Source organism: Gobio gobio, assembly GCF_949357685.1.
Source record: "Gobio gobio genome assembly, chromosome: 7".
NCBI lineage: Eukaryota > Metazoa > Chordata > Actinopteri > Cypriniformes > Gobionidae > Gobio > Gobio gobio.
Window position 1 is genome coordinate 942283 of NC_137103.1, and position 16218 is coordinate 958500.

The 16218-nt window shown below is 43.9% G+C and overlaps 1 protein-coding gene across 2 annotated transcripts in view; it reads right to left on the bottom strand.

Annotated features, from left to right (window-relative positions):
- The window catches only part of gcc2 (GRIP and coiled-coil domain containing 2), a 66410-nt gene that overhangs the window by 49683 nt on the left and 509 nt on the right, over positions 1 to 16218 (bottom strand). The window contains exons 2-5 of one of the 2 annotated variants that reach the window (XM_079822361.1): positions 15946 to 16035; positions 14525 to 14609; positions 14384 to 14448; positions 2 to 106 (exon numbers count right to left, since the gene is read on the bottom strand). In XM_079822361.1, coding sequence (XP_079678487.1) covers positions 2 to 106; positions 14384 to 14448; positions 14525 to 14609; positions 15946 to 16035 — 345 coding nt within the window. The remainder of the gene's footprint in view (position 1; positions 107 to 14383; positions 14449 to 14524; positions 14610 to 15945; positions 16036 to 16218) is intronic. The other variant, XM_079822362.1, reaches the window with a different exon arrangement.

Sequence of the window (16218 nt, forward strand, 5' to 3'; positions counted from 1 at the left end):
CCTGTGCTTGTTTCTTGAACTCCTCATGTTCTTTGCGCAGTAAGGAGAGGCTCTGTTGACTCTCTGCCTTCTCCAGCAGCACAGCATTCATTCGCTCGCTCAACTCCTGTTGAAAGGATGAAAACAAACACTGAAACACATCCTCGTTACAGATCCTTCTGATGTGCAAACATATCCGTTCTCAGGGTCTCCTAACAGAACTGTATCTAGCAGGGCTCAACATTAAGCCTTTCCACACACAAGCCATCTGCACGCACTTTTTGGATATTTTCATCTCTACTGACATTAAATAAAGATCGCACCTCTTTATAATACTTTAATGTAGTTGCAAAGATTTAGTAAATAACTGGACAAAAGCTTTGAGTATGCTAATGTTTCCAACACGAGAAATCGTCCCCAATATAACAGAAGAAAACGAGAGATCTCAGAATATGTCGGCCACTGACGTAGTAGGATGCAGAAGCGCCGCCTCAAGCCCCGCCCACCGACTCATGGAGCTAAACGATGCGGATTCGTTTGTAAACAAGACACAGGTGGAGACTGGATCTGCAGACATATTGAGATTAAAACACAACGCTGTGCTTCTGGATCCGACAGGAACGGTGCAACACACTGATGTGAGTAAAACATGTGTTTATATGTGTTAGTATTGCATTATTACAGATTGTTTGATATCTATTGATTAGACACCTCAGCACGCGCTCACAGGCTGGAGAAGCTGCTATTGGTTCATTCGGGATCGGACTCAGATTTGTAACGTTATGGGCCAGGGCTAGCAAAGCCCAAAGTCTTGAGGCTATGTGCTTTCAGACGGGCTCGTGTGTGTGTGTGTGTGTGTGTGTGTGTGTACGGTTTATGGTTTGTTATTCACTGATGATCGAGCAAAATTATACAGAAATAACATTCCAGTTAATCGCGGGTGGATGAGAAGAGTCATTGTGTGTGTTTGATAAAGACATGAGCCCTGGCTGTGGGCTGGAGATTCATTCCGGCTCCCGTTTGTCACACGCTTTCACTGACAGGGGAGACGAAGCTCATTAAATATGCTAATTGTATCCAATCCTAGGCGTGGGCATTTACTTCCAAGTCTTCAGTGCGGTACGCCCATCAAACCCAGCATTTCTTCAGAGAGCCTCAAAACCAAGGCAGAAAATAGCCTATTACTGATTAACAGAAAGTAAAAAATAAAAAAAGCCAGTTCATGACCCCTTCAAAGGATTTGTTCTAGAGTGCAGGTCAACTAAAATACTTTATAGAATATTCATCTCCCCCGAAACAGATTAATACCGATTAATTATTTCTTAAGCCCTGGAAATGCACTCTTTCACACCAGATGTGCTCAGAGCGGCACAAGAGCCAGCGATGATGGGACGGGAGTCACTGAAGCAGGCTATCCATGACCACAGCTTTCAAACACTGTCTGGGTTATGTGTACTAGAGACGATATTACGCAAAGCTATTGTCTAGAGCTCTGCATTTCTGCCCGAGCCCGACTTATTTACGCCCCCCGGGCCGGGCTTCGGGCTCATTTTCACATCATACCTTACGCGCGGGCTGGGCTTCGGGCCTTTTTTAGGCTTCTGCTTCGTTTTATATTTTAGACATTAATTAATTAAAAGAAACAATGAGATATGCTGCACTGGTGGAAATAACATGAGACTGACACCACGACTGTCAAGACGGCAGTGTTTAGAGTATCACCGCAAATGAGTAAAGCAAGCCAACACGCAAACTGCTGAAACTGAAAGTAGGCTAAGTCTTAGATGCTCAAAAACACAATCATCTTCATTAAAACTAATGAGACTAAATGCTCTCACCAGTGCTCAGGTCGCTCATTCTCATAATGCCGTCTTTGATCTTGAGCTGATGAATAAATGCAGCTCATATCTGTTGCTTTCATTGACGTGAACTCCGTTAAATGTGCATATAGCGCGGGAAATGAAGATCGGATTTATATTCATTTTGTGGAGAGGTGTAAGGCAAGACAACCTGCATGTTTTTATGTTTATTTGTTTAGATTGTGTAGCCCGTTTTGTTTGCGAGCGCCTACGATCAGCCTGCCTCAGCTTATCAGAAATGCTTTTTTACCGTGGTGGTGACAGTAGGCTAAACGTTTAAACTTACATGTGATATGCTTGAAGTGTTTTATATCTGTAGATTTTATTATAGACAAGTCAAGTGTTGATTTGAGAGGATAAAGTGTTGGGTTAACTCACTTTAACCCTCAAGCCCCCCCTCGCAGAACAGCCCTTAATCCCGCCCTCGTGGATACATTTGGGCACAAAGGTCAAAAGTGTGATTCCAAAAATGTTTTTATATAAATGTTATATCACCATCTGTGATTACATTTATTCTATCATTTTATGCCTTTTTTGTGATATTTGGGGTATTAATTTATTTATTTACCTCTAAAAGTACCATATTTTATATGTAAAATATGCTTTTTTTTGGTTATATTTAATAATTTTTTAACTTCAGTAAAAAAAACATATCAGCAAGTCCAGAGAGCCAAAACCTAAAAATGTGGTGACTTTGGTGACATCTGGTGACCTATGATGGTATTAATTATTTTTTAAAGCTACAATATCAATAGCTAGTGGATGGCAATAAAACTCAATGGCTGCACATGGGCTGAACTTTTTAAACTTTTTTTTTAATTGCTAGTTATTGGTTCATTTAATGCCTTTGTGTGTGTGTGTGTGTGTGTGTGTGTGTGTGTGTGTGTGTGTGTGTGTGTGTGTGTGTGTGTGTGTGTGTGTGAGTGAGTGAGTGTGTGTGTTTGCCACATTGAGAATGCTGTATAGGCTCACTCCTTCATTTGTGTGTATGTATGATCTGCATTGTGCTGGATTTATTGGTTTTTATTGGAGAAATAAATAAAAATATGCTCGGAATTACAGTTTTTTCCCACTCATTCCTATGGGTGCCCATTTTTGTCCACAAAGGCGGGATTAAGGAGATTTTTTTTCAAGCACTTAACATTGTAGAGTCTTTTGTGTGTGTTCAGGTGGCAAACTTAGGAAAAGTAGCCAAGTTTTGTACCGCTCAGATTAAAGAAAGTATTTTTTTTTTAAAAACTAAATGATTTTGCTCACATTTTTCCAGAAGACGGCTTTGTCCTGATGAGTGTGAGATCAGCATGTTTAATGTCCTGATGAGTGTGAGATCAGCATGTTTAGTGTCCTGATGAGTGTGAGATCAGCATGTTTAGTGTCCTGATGAGTGTGAGATCAGCATGTTTAATGTCCTGATGAGTGAGATCAGCATGTTTAGTGTCCTGATGAGTGTGCGATCAGCATGTTTAGTGTCCTGATGAGTGTGCGATCAGCATGTTTAATGTCCTGATGAGTGAGATCAGCATGTTTAATGTCCTGATGAGTGCGATCAGCATGTTTAATGTCCTGATGAGTGTGAGATCAGCATGTTTAATGTCCTGATGAGTGCGAGATCAGCATGTTTAATGTCCTGATGAGTGTGCGATCAGCATGTTTAATGTCCTGATGAGTGTGAGATCAGCATGTTTAATGTCCTGATGAGTGTGAGATCAGCATGTTTAATGTCCTGATGAGTGTGCGATCAGCATATTTAATGTCCTGATGAGTGTGAGATCAGCATGTTTAATGTCCTGATGAGTGTGTGATCAGCATGTTTAATGTCCTGATGAGTGCGAGATCAGCATGTTTAATGTCCTGATGAGTGTGTGATCAGCATGTTTAGTGTCCTGATGAGTGCGCGATCAGCATGTTTAATGTCCTGATGAGTGCGAGATCAGCATGTTTAATGTCCTGATGAGTGCGCGATCAGCATGTTTAGTGTCCTGATGAGTGCGAGATCAGCATGTTTAATGTCCTGATGAGTGCGAGATCAGCATGTTTAGTGTCCTGATGAGTGTGAGATCAGCATGTTTAGTGTCCTGATGAGTGTGAGATCAGCATGTTTAGTGTCCTGATGAGTGTGCGATCAGCATATTTAATGTCCTGATGAGTGAGATCAGCATGTTTAGTGTCCTGATGAGTGTGCGATCAGCATGTTTAATGTCCTGATGAGTGTGCGATCAGCATGTTTAATGTCCTGATGAGTGTGCGATCAGCATGTTTAATGTCCTGATGAGTGTGCGATCAGCATGTTTAATGTCCTGATGAGTGTGCGATCAGCATGTTTAGTGTCCTGATGAGTGTGCGATCAGCATGTTTAGTGTCCTGATGAGTGTGAGATCAGCATGTTTAGTGTCCTGATGAGTGCGAGATCAGCATGTTTAATGTCCTGATGAGTGCGAGATCAGCATGTTTAATGTCCTGATGAGTGTGAGATCAGCATGTTTAGTGTCCTGATGAGTGTGCGATCAGCATATTTAATGTCCTGATGAGTGAGATCAGCATGTTTAGTGTCCTGATGAGTGTGCGATCAGCATGTTTAGTGTCCTGATGAGTGTGCGATCAGCATGTTTAATGTCCTGATGAGTGTGCGATCAGCATGTTTAATGTCCTGATGAGTGTGCGATCAGCATGTTTAATGTCCTGATGAGTGTGCGATCAGCATGTTTAATGTCCTGATGAGTGTGCGATCAGCATGTTTAGTGTCCTGATGAGTGTGCGATCAGCATGTTTAGTGTCCTGATGAGTGTGCGATCAGCATGTTTAATGTCCTGATGAGTGTGAGATCAGCATGTTTAATGTCCTGATGAGTGTGCGATCAGCATATTTAATGTCCTGATGAGTGTGAGATCAGCATGTTTAATGTCCTGATGAGTGTGCGATCAGCATATTTAATGTCCTGATGAGTGTGAGATCAGCATGTTTAATGTCCTGATGAGTGTGCGATCAGCATGTTTAATGTCCTGATGAGTGTGAGATCAGCATGTTTAATGTCCTGATGAGTGTGAGATCAGCATGTTTAATGTCCTGATGAGTGTGCGATCAGCATGTTTAATGTCCTGATGAGTGTGAGATCAGCATGTTTAATGTCCTGATGAGTGTGCGATCAGCATGTTTAGTGTCCTGATGAGTGTGAGATCAGCATGTTTAATGTCCTGATGAGTGTGAGATCAGCATGTTTAGTGTCCTGATGAGTGTGCGATCAGCATGTTTAGTGTCCTGATGAGTGTGCGATCAGCATGTTTAATGTCCTGATGAGTGTGCGATCAGCATGTTTAATGTCCTGATGAGTGCGCGATCAGCATGTTTAATGTCCTGATGAGTGCGCGATCAGCATGTTTAATGTCCTGATGAGTGCGCGATCAGCATGTTTAATGTCCTGATGAGTGCGCGATCAGCATGTTTAATGTCCTGATGAGTGCGCGATCAGCATGTTTAATGTCCTGATGAGTGCGAGATCAGCATGTTTAATGTCCTGATGAGTGCGAGATCAGCATGTTTAATGTCCTGATGAGTGCGAGATCAGCATGTTTAATGTCCTGATGAGTGCGAGATCAGCATGTTTAATGTCCTGATGAGTGCGAGATCAGCATGTTTAATGTCCTGATGAGTGCGAGATCAGCATGTTTAATGTCCTGATGAGTGCGAGATCAGCATGTTTAATGTCCTGATGAGTGCGAGATCAGCATGTTTAATGTCCTGATGAGTGCGAGATCAGCATGTTTAATGTCCTGATGAGTGCGAGATCAGCATGTTTAATGTCCTGATGAGTGTGAGATCAGCATGTTTAGTGTCCTGATGAGTGTGCGATCAGCATGTTTAATGTCCTGATGAGTGTGAGATCAGCATGTTTAATGTCCTGATGAGTGTGAGATCAGCATGTTTAGTGTCCTGATGAGTGTGCGATCAGCATGTTTAATGTCCTGATGAGTGTGCGATCAGCATGTTTAATGTCCTGATGAGTGTGAGATCAGCATGTTTAATGTCCTGATGAGTGTGAGATCAGCATGTTTAGTGTCCTGATGAGTGTGCGATCAGCATGTTTAATGTCCTGATGAGTGTGAGATCAGCATGTTTAATGTCCTGATGAGTGTGCGATCAGCATGTTTAGTGTCCTGATGAGTGTGCGATCAGCATGTTTAATGTCCTGATGAGTGTGAGATCAGCATGTTTAATGTCCTGATGAGTGTGAGATCAGCATGTTTAGTGTCCTGATGAGTGTGCGATCAGCATGTTTAATGTCCTGATGAGTGTGAGATCAGCATGTTTAATGTCCTGATGAGTGTGAGATCAGCATGTTTAGTGTCCTGATGAGTGTGCGATCAGCATGTTTAATGTCCTGATGAGTGTGAGATCAGCATGTTTAGTGTCCTGATGAGTGTGCGATCAGCATGTTTAGTGTCCTGATGAGTGTGAGATCAGCATGTTTAATGTCCTGATGAGTGTGAGATCAGCATGTTTAATGTCCTGATGAGTGTGAGATCAGCATGTTTAATGCCCTGATGAGTGCGAGATCAGCATGTTTAATGTCCTGATGAGTGTGAGATCAGCATGTTTAGTGTCCTGATGAGTGCGAGATCAGCATGTTTAGTGTCCTGATGAGTGCGAGATCAGCATGTTTAGTGTCCTGATGAGTGCGAGATCAGCATGTTTAGTGTCCTGATGAGTGCGCGATCAGCATGTTTAGTGTCCTGATGAGTGTGAGATCAGCATGTTTAATGTCCTGATGAGTGTGAGATCAGCATGTTTAATGTCCTGATGAGTGTGCGATCAGCATGTTTAATGTCCTGATGAGTGTGAGATCAGCATGTTTAATGTCCTGATGAGTGTGCGATCAGCATGTTTAATGTCCTGATGAGTGTGAGATCAGCATGTTTAATGTCCTGATGAGTGCGAGATCAGCATGTTTAATGTCCTGATGAGTGCGCAATCAGCATGTTTAATGTCCTGATGAGTGCGAGATCAGCATGTTTAATGTCCTGATGAGTGCGAGATCAGCATGTTTAATGTCCTGATGAGTGCGAGATCAGCATGTTTAATGTCCTGATGAGTGCGAGATCAGCATGTTTAATGTCCTGATGAGTGCGAGATCAGCATGTTTAATGTCCTGATGAGTGCGCGATCAGCATGTTTAATGTCCTGATGAGTGCGCGATCAGCATGTTTAATGTCCTGATGAGTGCGAGATCAGCATGTTTAATGTCCTGATGAGTGCGAGATCAGCATGTTTAATGTCCTGATGAGTGCGAGATCAGCATGTTTAATGTCCTGATGAGTGCGCGATCAGCATGTTTAATGTCCTGATGAGTGCGCGATCAGCATGTTTAATGTCCTGATGAGTGCGAGATCAGCATGTTTAATGTCCTGATGAGTGCGAGATCAGCATGTTTAATGTCCTGATGAGTGCGCGATCAGCATGTTTAATGTCCTGATGAGTGCGCGATCAGCATGTTTAGTGTCCTGATGAGTGCGAGATCAGCATGTTTAATGTCCTGATGAGTGCGAGATCAGCATGTTTAGTGTCCTGATGAGTGTGAGATCAGCATGTTTAGTGTCCTGATGAGTGTGAGATCAGCATGTTTAGTGTCCTGATGAGTGTGAGATCAGCATGTTTAATGTCCTGATGAGTGTGCGATCAGCATGTTTAGTGTCCTGATGAGTGAGATCAGCATGTTTAGTGTCCTGATGAGTGCGAGATCAGCATGTTTAATGTCCTGATGAGTGCGAGATCAGCATGTTTAGTGTCCTGATGAGTGTGAGATCAGCATGTTTAGTGTCCTGATGAGTGTGAGATCAGCATGTTTAGTGTCCTGATGAGTGTGAGATCAGCATGTTTAATGTCCTGATGAGTGTGCGATCAGCATGTTTAGTGTCCTGATGAGTGAGATCAGCATGTTTAGTGTCCTGATGAGTGTGCGATCAGCATGTTTAATGTCCTGATGAGTGCGAGATCAGCATGTTTAGTGTCCTGATGAGTGTGCGATCAGCATGTTTAATGTCCTGATGAGTGCGCGATCAGCATGTTTAATGTCCTGATGAGTGTGAGATCAGCATGTTTAGTGTCCTGATGAGTGTGCGATCAGCATGTTTAGTGTCCTGATGAGTGTGCGATCAGCATGTTTAATGTCCTGATGAGTGTGAGATCAGCATGTTTAATGTCCTGATGAGTGTGCGATCAGCATATTTAATGTCCTGATGAGTGTGAGATCAGCATGTTTAATGTCCTGATGAGTGTGCGATCAGCATATTTAATGTCCTGATGAGTGTGAGATCAGCATGTTTAATGTCCTGATGAGTGTGCGATCAGCATGTTTAATGTCCTGATGAGTGTGAGATCAGCATGTTTAATGTCCTGATGAGTGTGAGATCAGCATGTTTAATGTCCTGATGAGTGTGCGATCAGCATGTTTAATGTCCTGATGAGTGTGAGATCAGCATGTTTAATGTCCTGATGAGTGTGCGATCAGCATGTTTAGTGTCCTGATGAGTGTGAGATCAGCATGTTTAATGTCCTGATGAGTGTGAGATCAGCATGTTTAGTGTCCTGATGAGTGTGCGATCAGCATGTTTAGTGTCCTGATGAGTGTGCGATCAGCATGTTTAATGTCCTGATGAGTGCGCGATCAGCATGTTTAATGTCCTGATGAGTGCGCGATCAGCATGTTTAATGTCCTGATGAGTGCGCGATCAGCATGTTTAATGTCCTGATGAGTGCGCGATCAGCATGTTTAATGTCCTGATGAGTGCGCGATCAGCATGTTTAATGTCCTGATGAGTGCGCGATCAGCATGTTTAATGTCCTGATGAGTGCGAGATCAGCATGTTTAATGTCCTGATGAGTGCGAGATCAGCATGTTTAATGTCCTGATGAGTGCGAGATCAGCATGTTTAATGTCCTGATGAGTGCGAGATCAGCATGTTTAATGTCCTGATGAGTGCGAGATCAGCATGTTTAATGTCCTGATGAGTGCGAGATCAGCATGTTTAATGTCCTGATGAGTGCGAGATCAGCATGTTTAATGTCCTGATGAGTGCGAGATCAGCATGTTTAATGTCCTGATGAGTGCGAGATCAGCATGTTTAATGTCCTGATGAGTGCGAGATCAGCATGTTTAATGTCCTGATGAGTGTGAGATCAGCATGTTTAGTGTCCTGATGAGTGTGCGATCAGCATGTTTAATGTCCTGATGAGTGTGAGATCAGCATGTTTAATGTCCTGATGAGTGTGAGATCAGCATGTTTAGTGTCCTGATGAGTGTGCGATCAGCATGTTTAATGTCCTGATGAGTGTGCGATCAGCATGTTTAATGTCCTGATGAGTGTGAGATCAGCATGTTTAATGTCCTGATGAGTGTGAGATCAGCATGTTTAGTGTCCTGATGAGTGTGCGATCAGCATGTTTAATGTCCTGATGAGTGTGAGATCAGCATGTTTAATGTCCTGATGAGTGTGCGATCAGCATGTTTAGTGTCCTGATGAGTGTGCGATCAGCATGTTTAATGTCCTGATGAGTGTGAGATCAGCATGTTTAATGTCCTGATGAGTGTGAGATCAGCATGTTTAGTGTCCTGATGAGTGTGCGATCAGCATGTTTAATGTCCTGATGAGTGTGAGATCAGCATGTTTAATGTCCTGATGAGTGTGAGATCAGCATGTTTAGTGTCCTGATGAGTGTGCGATCAGCATGTTTAATGTCCTGATGAGTGTGAGATCAGCATGTTTAGTGTCCTGATGAGTGTGCGATCAGCATGTTTAGTGTCCTGATGAGTGTGAGATCAGCATGTTTAATGTCCTGATGAGTGTGAGATCAGCATGTTTAATGTCCTGATGAGTGTGAGATCAGCATGTTTAATGCCCTGATGAGTGCGAGATCAGCATGTTTAATGTCCTGATGAGTGTGAGATCAGCATGTTTAGTGTCCTGATGAGTGCGAGATCAGCATGTTTAGTGTCCTGATGAGTGCGAGATCAGCATGTTTAGTGTCCTGATGAGTGCGAGATCAGCATGTTTAGTGTCCTGATGAGTGCGCGATCAGCATGTTTAGTGTCCTGATGAGTGTGAGATCAGCATGTTTAATGTCCTGATGAGTGTGAGATCAGCATGTTTAATGTCCTGATGAGTGTGCGATCAGCATGTTTAATGTCCTGATGAGTGTGAGATCAGCATGTTTAATGTCCTGATGAGTGTGCGATCAGCATGTTTAATGTCCTGATGAGTGTGAGATCAGCATGTTTAATGTCCTGATGAGTGCGAGATCAGCATGTTTAATGTCCTGATGAGTGCGCAATCAGCATGTTTAATGTCCTGATGAGTGCGAGATCAGCATGTTTAATGTCCTGATGAGTGCGAGATCAGCATGTTTAATGTCCTGATGAGTGCGAGATCAGCATGTTTAATGTCCTGATGAGTGCGAGATCAGCATGTTTAATGTCCTGATGAGTGCGAGATCAGCATGTTTAATGTCCTGATGAGTGCGCGATCAGCATGTTTAATGTCCTGATGAGTGCGCGATCAGCATGTTTAATGTCCTGATGAGTGCGAGATCAGCATGTTTAATGTCCTGATGAGTGCGAGATCAGCATGTTTAATGTCCTGATGAGTGCGAGATCAGCATGTTTAATGTCCTGATGAGTGCGCGATCAGCATGTTTAATGTCCTGATGAGTGCGCGATCAGCATGTTTAATGTCCTGATGAGTGCGAGATCAGCATGTTTAATGTCCTGATGAGTGCGAGATCAGCATGTTTAATGTCCTGATGAGTGCGCGATCAGCATGTTTAATGTCCTGATGAGTGCGCGATCAGCATGTTTAGTGTCCTGATGAGTGCGAGATCAGCATGTTTAATGTCCTGATGAGTGCGAGATCAGCATGTTTAGTGTCCTGATGAGTGTGAGATCAGCATGTTTAGTGTCCTGATGAGTGTGAGATCAGCATGTTTAGTGTCCTGATGAGTGTGAGATCAGCATGTTTAGTGTCCTGATGAGTGTGCGATCAGCATGTTTAGTGTCCTGATGAGTGAGATCAGCATGTTTAGTGTCCTGATGAGTGTGCGATCAGCATGTTTAATGTCCTGATGAGTGTGCGATCAGCATGTTTAATGTCCTGATGAGTGTGCGATCAGCATGTTTAATGTCCTGATGAGTGTGCGATCAGCATGTTTAATGTCCTGATGAGTGTGCGATCAGCATGTTTAGTGTCCTGATGAGTGTGCGATCAGCATGTTTAGTGTCCTGATGAGTGTGCGATCAGCATGTTTAGTGTCCTGATGAGTGTGAGATCAGCATGTTTAGTGTCCTGATGAGTGCGAGATCAGCATGTTTAATGTCCTGATGAGTGCGAGATCAGCATGTTTAATGTCCTGATGAGTGCGAGATCAGCATGTTTAATGTCCTGATGAGTGCGAGATCAGCATGTTTAATGTCCTGATGAGTGCGAGATCAGCATGTTTAATGTCCTGATGAGTGCGAGATCAGCATGTCTAGTGTCCTGATGAGTGTGAGATCAGCATGTTTAATGTCCTGATGAGTGCGCGATCAGCATGTTTAATGTCCTGATGAGTGCGAGATCAGCATGTTTAATGTCCTGATGAGTGCGAGATCAGCATGTTTAATGTCCTGATGAGTGTGAGATCAGCATGTTTAATGTCCTGATGAGTGTGCGATCAGCATATTTAATGTCCTGATGAGTGCGCGATCAGCATGTTTAATGTCCTGATGAGTGCGAGATCAGCATGTTTAATGTCCTGATGAGTGCGCGATCAGCATGTTTAGTGTCCTGATGAGTGTGCGATCAGCATGTTTAATGTCCTGATGAGTGCGAGATCAGCATGTTTAGTGTCCTGATGAGTGTGCGATCAGCATGTTTAGTGTCCTGATGAGTGTGCGATCAGCATGTTTAATGTCCTGATGAGTGTGCGATCAGCATGTTTAGTGTCCTGATGAGTGCGAGATCAGCATGTTTAGTGTCCTGATGAGTGCGCGATCAGCATGTTTAATGTCCTGATGAGTGCGAGATCAGCATGTTTAGTGTCCTGATGAGTGCGCGATCAGCATGTTTAATGTCCTGATGAGTGCGCGATCAGCATGTTTAATGTCCTGATGAGTGCGCGATCAGCATGTTTAATGTCCTGATGAGTGCGAGATCAGCATGTTTAGTGTCCTGATGAGTGCGCGATCAGCATGTTTAGTGTCCTGATGAGTGTGCGATCAGCATGTTTAGTGTCCTGATGAGTGCGAGATCAGCATGTTTAATGTCCTGATGAGTGTGCGATCAGCATGTTTAGTGTCCTGATGAGTGTGCGATCAGCATGTTTAATGTCCTGATGAGTGCGAGATCAGCATGTTTAGTGTCCTGATGAGTGTGCGATCAGCATGTTTAGTGTCCTGATGAGTGCGCTATCAGCATGTTTAATGTCCTGATGAGTGCGAGATCAGCATGTTTAGTGTCCTGATGAGTGCGAGATCAGCATGTTTAGTGTCCTGATGAGTGTGAGATCAGCATGTTTAATGTCCTGATGAGAGCGCGATCAGCATGTTTAATGTCCTGATGAGTGTGCGATCAGCATGTTTAGTGTCCTGATGAGTGCGAGATCAGCATGTTTAGTGTCCTGATGAGTGTGCGATCAGCATGTTTAATGTCCTGATGAGTGCGAGATCAGCATGTTTAGTGTCCTGATGAGTGTGCGATCAGCATGTTTAGTGTCCTGATGAGAGCGCGATCAGCATGTTTAATGTCCTGATGAGTGTGCGATCAGCATGTTTAGTGTCCTGATGAGTGTGCGATCAGCATGTTTAATGTCCTGATGAGTGCGCGATCAGCATGTTTAATGTCCTGATGAGTGTGCGATCAGCATGTTTAGTGTCCTGATGAGTGCGAGATCAGCATGTTTAGTGTCCTGATGAGTGTGCGATCAGCATGTTTAATGTCCTGATGAGTGAGATCAGCATGTTTAGTGTCCTGATGAGAGCGCGATCAGCATGTTTAGTGTCCTGATGAGTGCGCGATCAGCATGTTTAATGTCCTGATGAGTGTGAGATCAGCATGTTTAGTGTCCTGATGAGTGTGAGATCAGCATGTTTAGTGTCCTGATGAGTGCGAGATCAGCATGTTTAATGTCCTGATGAGTGTGCGATCAGCATGTTTAGTGTCCTGATGAGTGTGAGATCAGCATGTTTAATGTCCTGATGAGTGCGCGATCAGCATGTTTAATGTCCTGATGAGTGTGCGATCAGCATGTTTAGTGTCCTGATGAGTGCGAGATCAGCATGTTTAGTGTCCTGATGAGTGTGCGATCAGCATGTTTAATGTCCTGATGAGTGAGATCAGCATGTTTAGTGTCCTGATGAGAGCGCGATCAGCATGTTTAGTGTCCTGATGAGTGCGCGATCAGCATGTTTAATGTCCTGATGAGTGAGATCAGCATGTTTAGTGTCCTGATGAGTGAGATCAGCATGTTTAGTGTCCTGATGAGAGCGCGATCAGCATGTTTAATGTCCTGATGAGTGCGCGATCAGCATGTTTAATGTCCTGATGAGTGAGATCAGCATGTTTAGTGTCCTGATGAGTGCGAGATCAGCATGTTTAGTGTCCTGATGAGTGTGCGATCAGCATGTTTAATGTCCTGATGAGTGCGCGATCAGCATGTTTAATGTCCTGATGAGTGCGAGATCAGCATGTTTAATGTCCTGATGAGTGCGAGATCAGCATGTTTAATGTCCTGATGAGTGTGCGATCAGCATGTTTAATGTCCTGATGAGTGTGCGATCAGCATGTTTAATGTCCTGATGAGTGTGCGATCAGCATGTTTAATGTCCTGATGAGTGTGCGATCAGCATGTTTAATGTCCTGATGAGTGTGAGATCAGCATGTTTAATGTCCTGATGAGTGCGAGATCAGCATGTTTAGTGTCCTGATGAGTGTGCGATCAGCATGTTTAATGTCCTGATGAGTGTGCGATCAGCATGTTTAATGTCCTGATGAGTGTGCGATCAGCATGTTTAATGTCCTGATGAGTGTGAGATCAGCATGTTTAATGTCCTGATGAGTGCGAGATCAGCATGTTTAATGTCCTGATGAGTGTGCGATCAGCATGTTTAATGTCCTGATGAGTGTGCGATCAGCATGTTTAATGTCCTGATGAGTGTGCGATCAGCATGTTTAATGTCCTGATGAGTGTGAGATCAGCATGTTTAATGTCCTGATGAGTGCGAGATCAGCATGTTTAGTGTCCTGATGAGTGCGAGATCAGCATGTTTAGTGTCCTGATGAGTGTGAGATCAGCATGTTTAGTGTCCTGATGAGTGTGAGATCAGCATGTTTAATGTCCTGATGAGTGTGCGATCAGCATGTTTAGTGTCCTGATGAGTGCGAGATCAGCATGTTTAGTGTCCTGATGAGTGTGCGATCAGCATGTTTAGTGTCCTGACAGCCCTTCTGAACACACACAGATCCCACACAGACGTTCATTTCTCCCAGAGGATGAGAGGATGAGAGGAAGAGAGGAAGACTGACCTGGATGACGGAGGACTCTGAGCTGGACGCCGGACGCCTCAACACCTGCACCTCCTTCTCCAGATCTGCTTAATGAAGACAGTCATCAGTTTTCAGCTCACACTAACATCTGCAGCTGAGAAGCAGACATTATCCTCTGACCTGCGACCTTGCTCTTCATTCTCTGCATCGCCACCATCTGCTTCTTCGCAAACTTGATCAGGTCATCTTTAGACAGTGTGTCCAGCTGTACAGAGACACAACACACACATCACTGTAACACACACACACACTGCACCTTTAACCACACACACACACACACACACACACACACACACACACACACACACACACACACACACACACACACACACACACACACACACACACACACACACTGCACCTTTAACCACACACACACACACACACACACACACACACACACACCTCACTATAACACACACATACACACACCTCACTATAACACACACACACACTGCACCTTTAACCACACACACACACACACACACACACACACACACACACACACACTGCACCTTTAACCACACACACACACACACACACACACACACACACCTCACTATAACACACACACACACACACACACACACACACACCTCACTGTAACACACACACACACACACACACACACCTCACTGTAACACACACACACACACACACACACACACACCTCACTATAACACACACACACCTCACTATAACACACACACACACACACACACACCTCACTATAACACACACCTCACTGTAACACACACACTGTAGCTTTAACCAAACACACACACACACACACACACTCACTCACTGTAACACACACACTGCACCTTTAACCACACACACACTCACTGTAACACACACACTGCACCTTTAACAACACACACACTCACTATAACACACACACTGCACCTTTAACCACACACACCTCACTATAACACACACACTGCACCTTTAACCACACACACACACTGTAACACACACACTGCACCTTTAACCACACACACACACTGTAACACACACACTGCACCTTTAACCACACACACACACACACTCACTATAACACACACACTGCACCTTTAACCACACACACACTCACTATAACACACACACTGCACCTTTAACCACACACACACTCACTATAACACACACTGCACCTTTAACCACACACACACTCACTGTAACACACACACTGCACCTTTAACCACACACACACACTCACTGTAACACACACACTGCACCTTTAACCACACACACACACACACACACACACACACACTCACTATAACACACACACACACTGCACCTTTAACCACACACACACACACACACACACACACACACACACACACACACACACTCACTATAACACACACACTGCACCTTTAACCACACACACACACACACACACACACACACACACACACACACACACACACACTCCACCTTTAACCACACACACACACACACACACTCACTATAACACACACACTGCACCTTTAACCACACACACACACACACTCAATAGAGGAAGTGAAGGAGCTCACCTTGGATTTGCCTGTCTGTCCTGTCGGTGACGTCACACACTCGGCGCTCGCGTCATGCGGTGACGTCACACACTCGGCGCTCGCGTCCTGCTGCAGGTATGAGGCGTTAATAACACAATCATACAGCATAAGCGAGTTAATTATGATTGTAGTTTTGTTCTAAACATGATCACAGCCCTAATACACAAACACACACACTGCTCTCTAATGTAGTCGCGTCATACCGCGGTGAATCGTGTGAACACCCCGATATCTGTGCAGTAATAAGCTCAT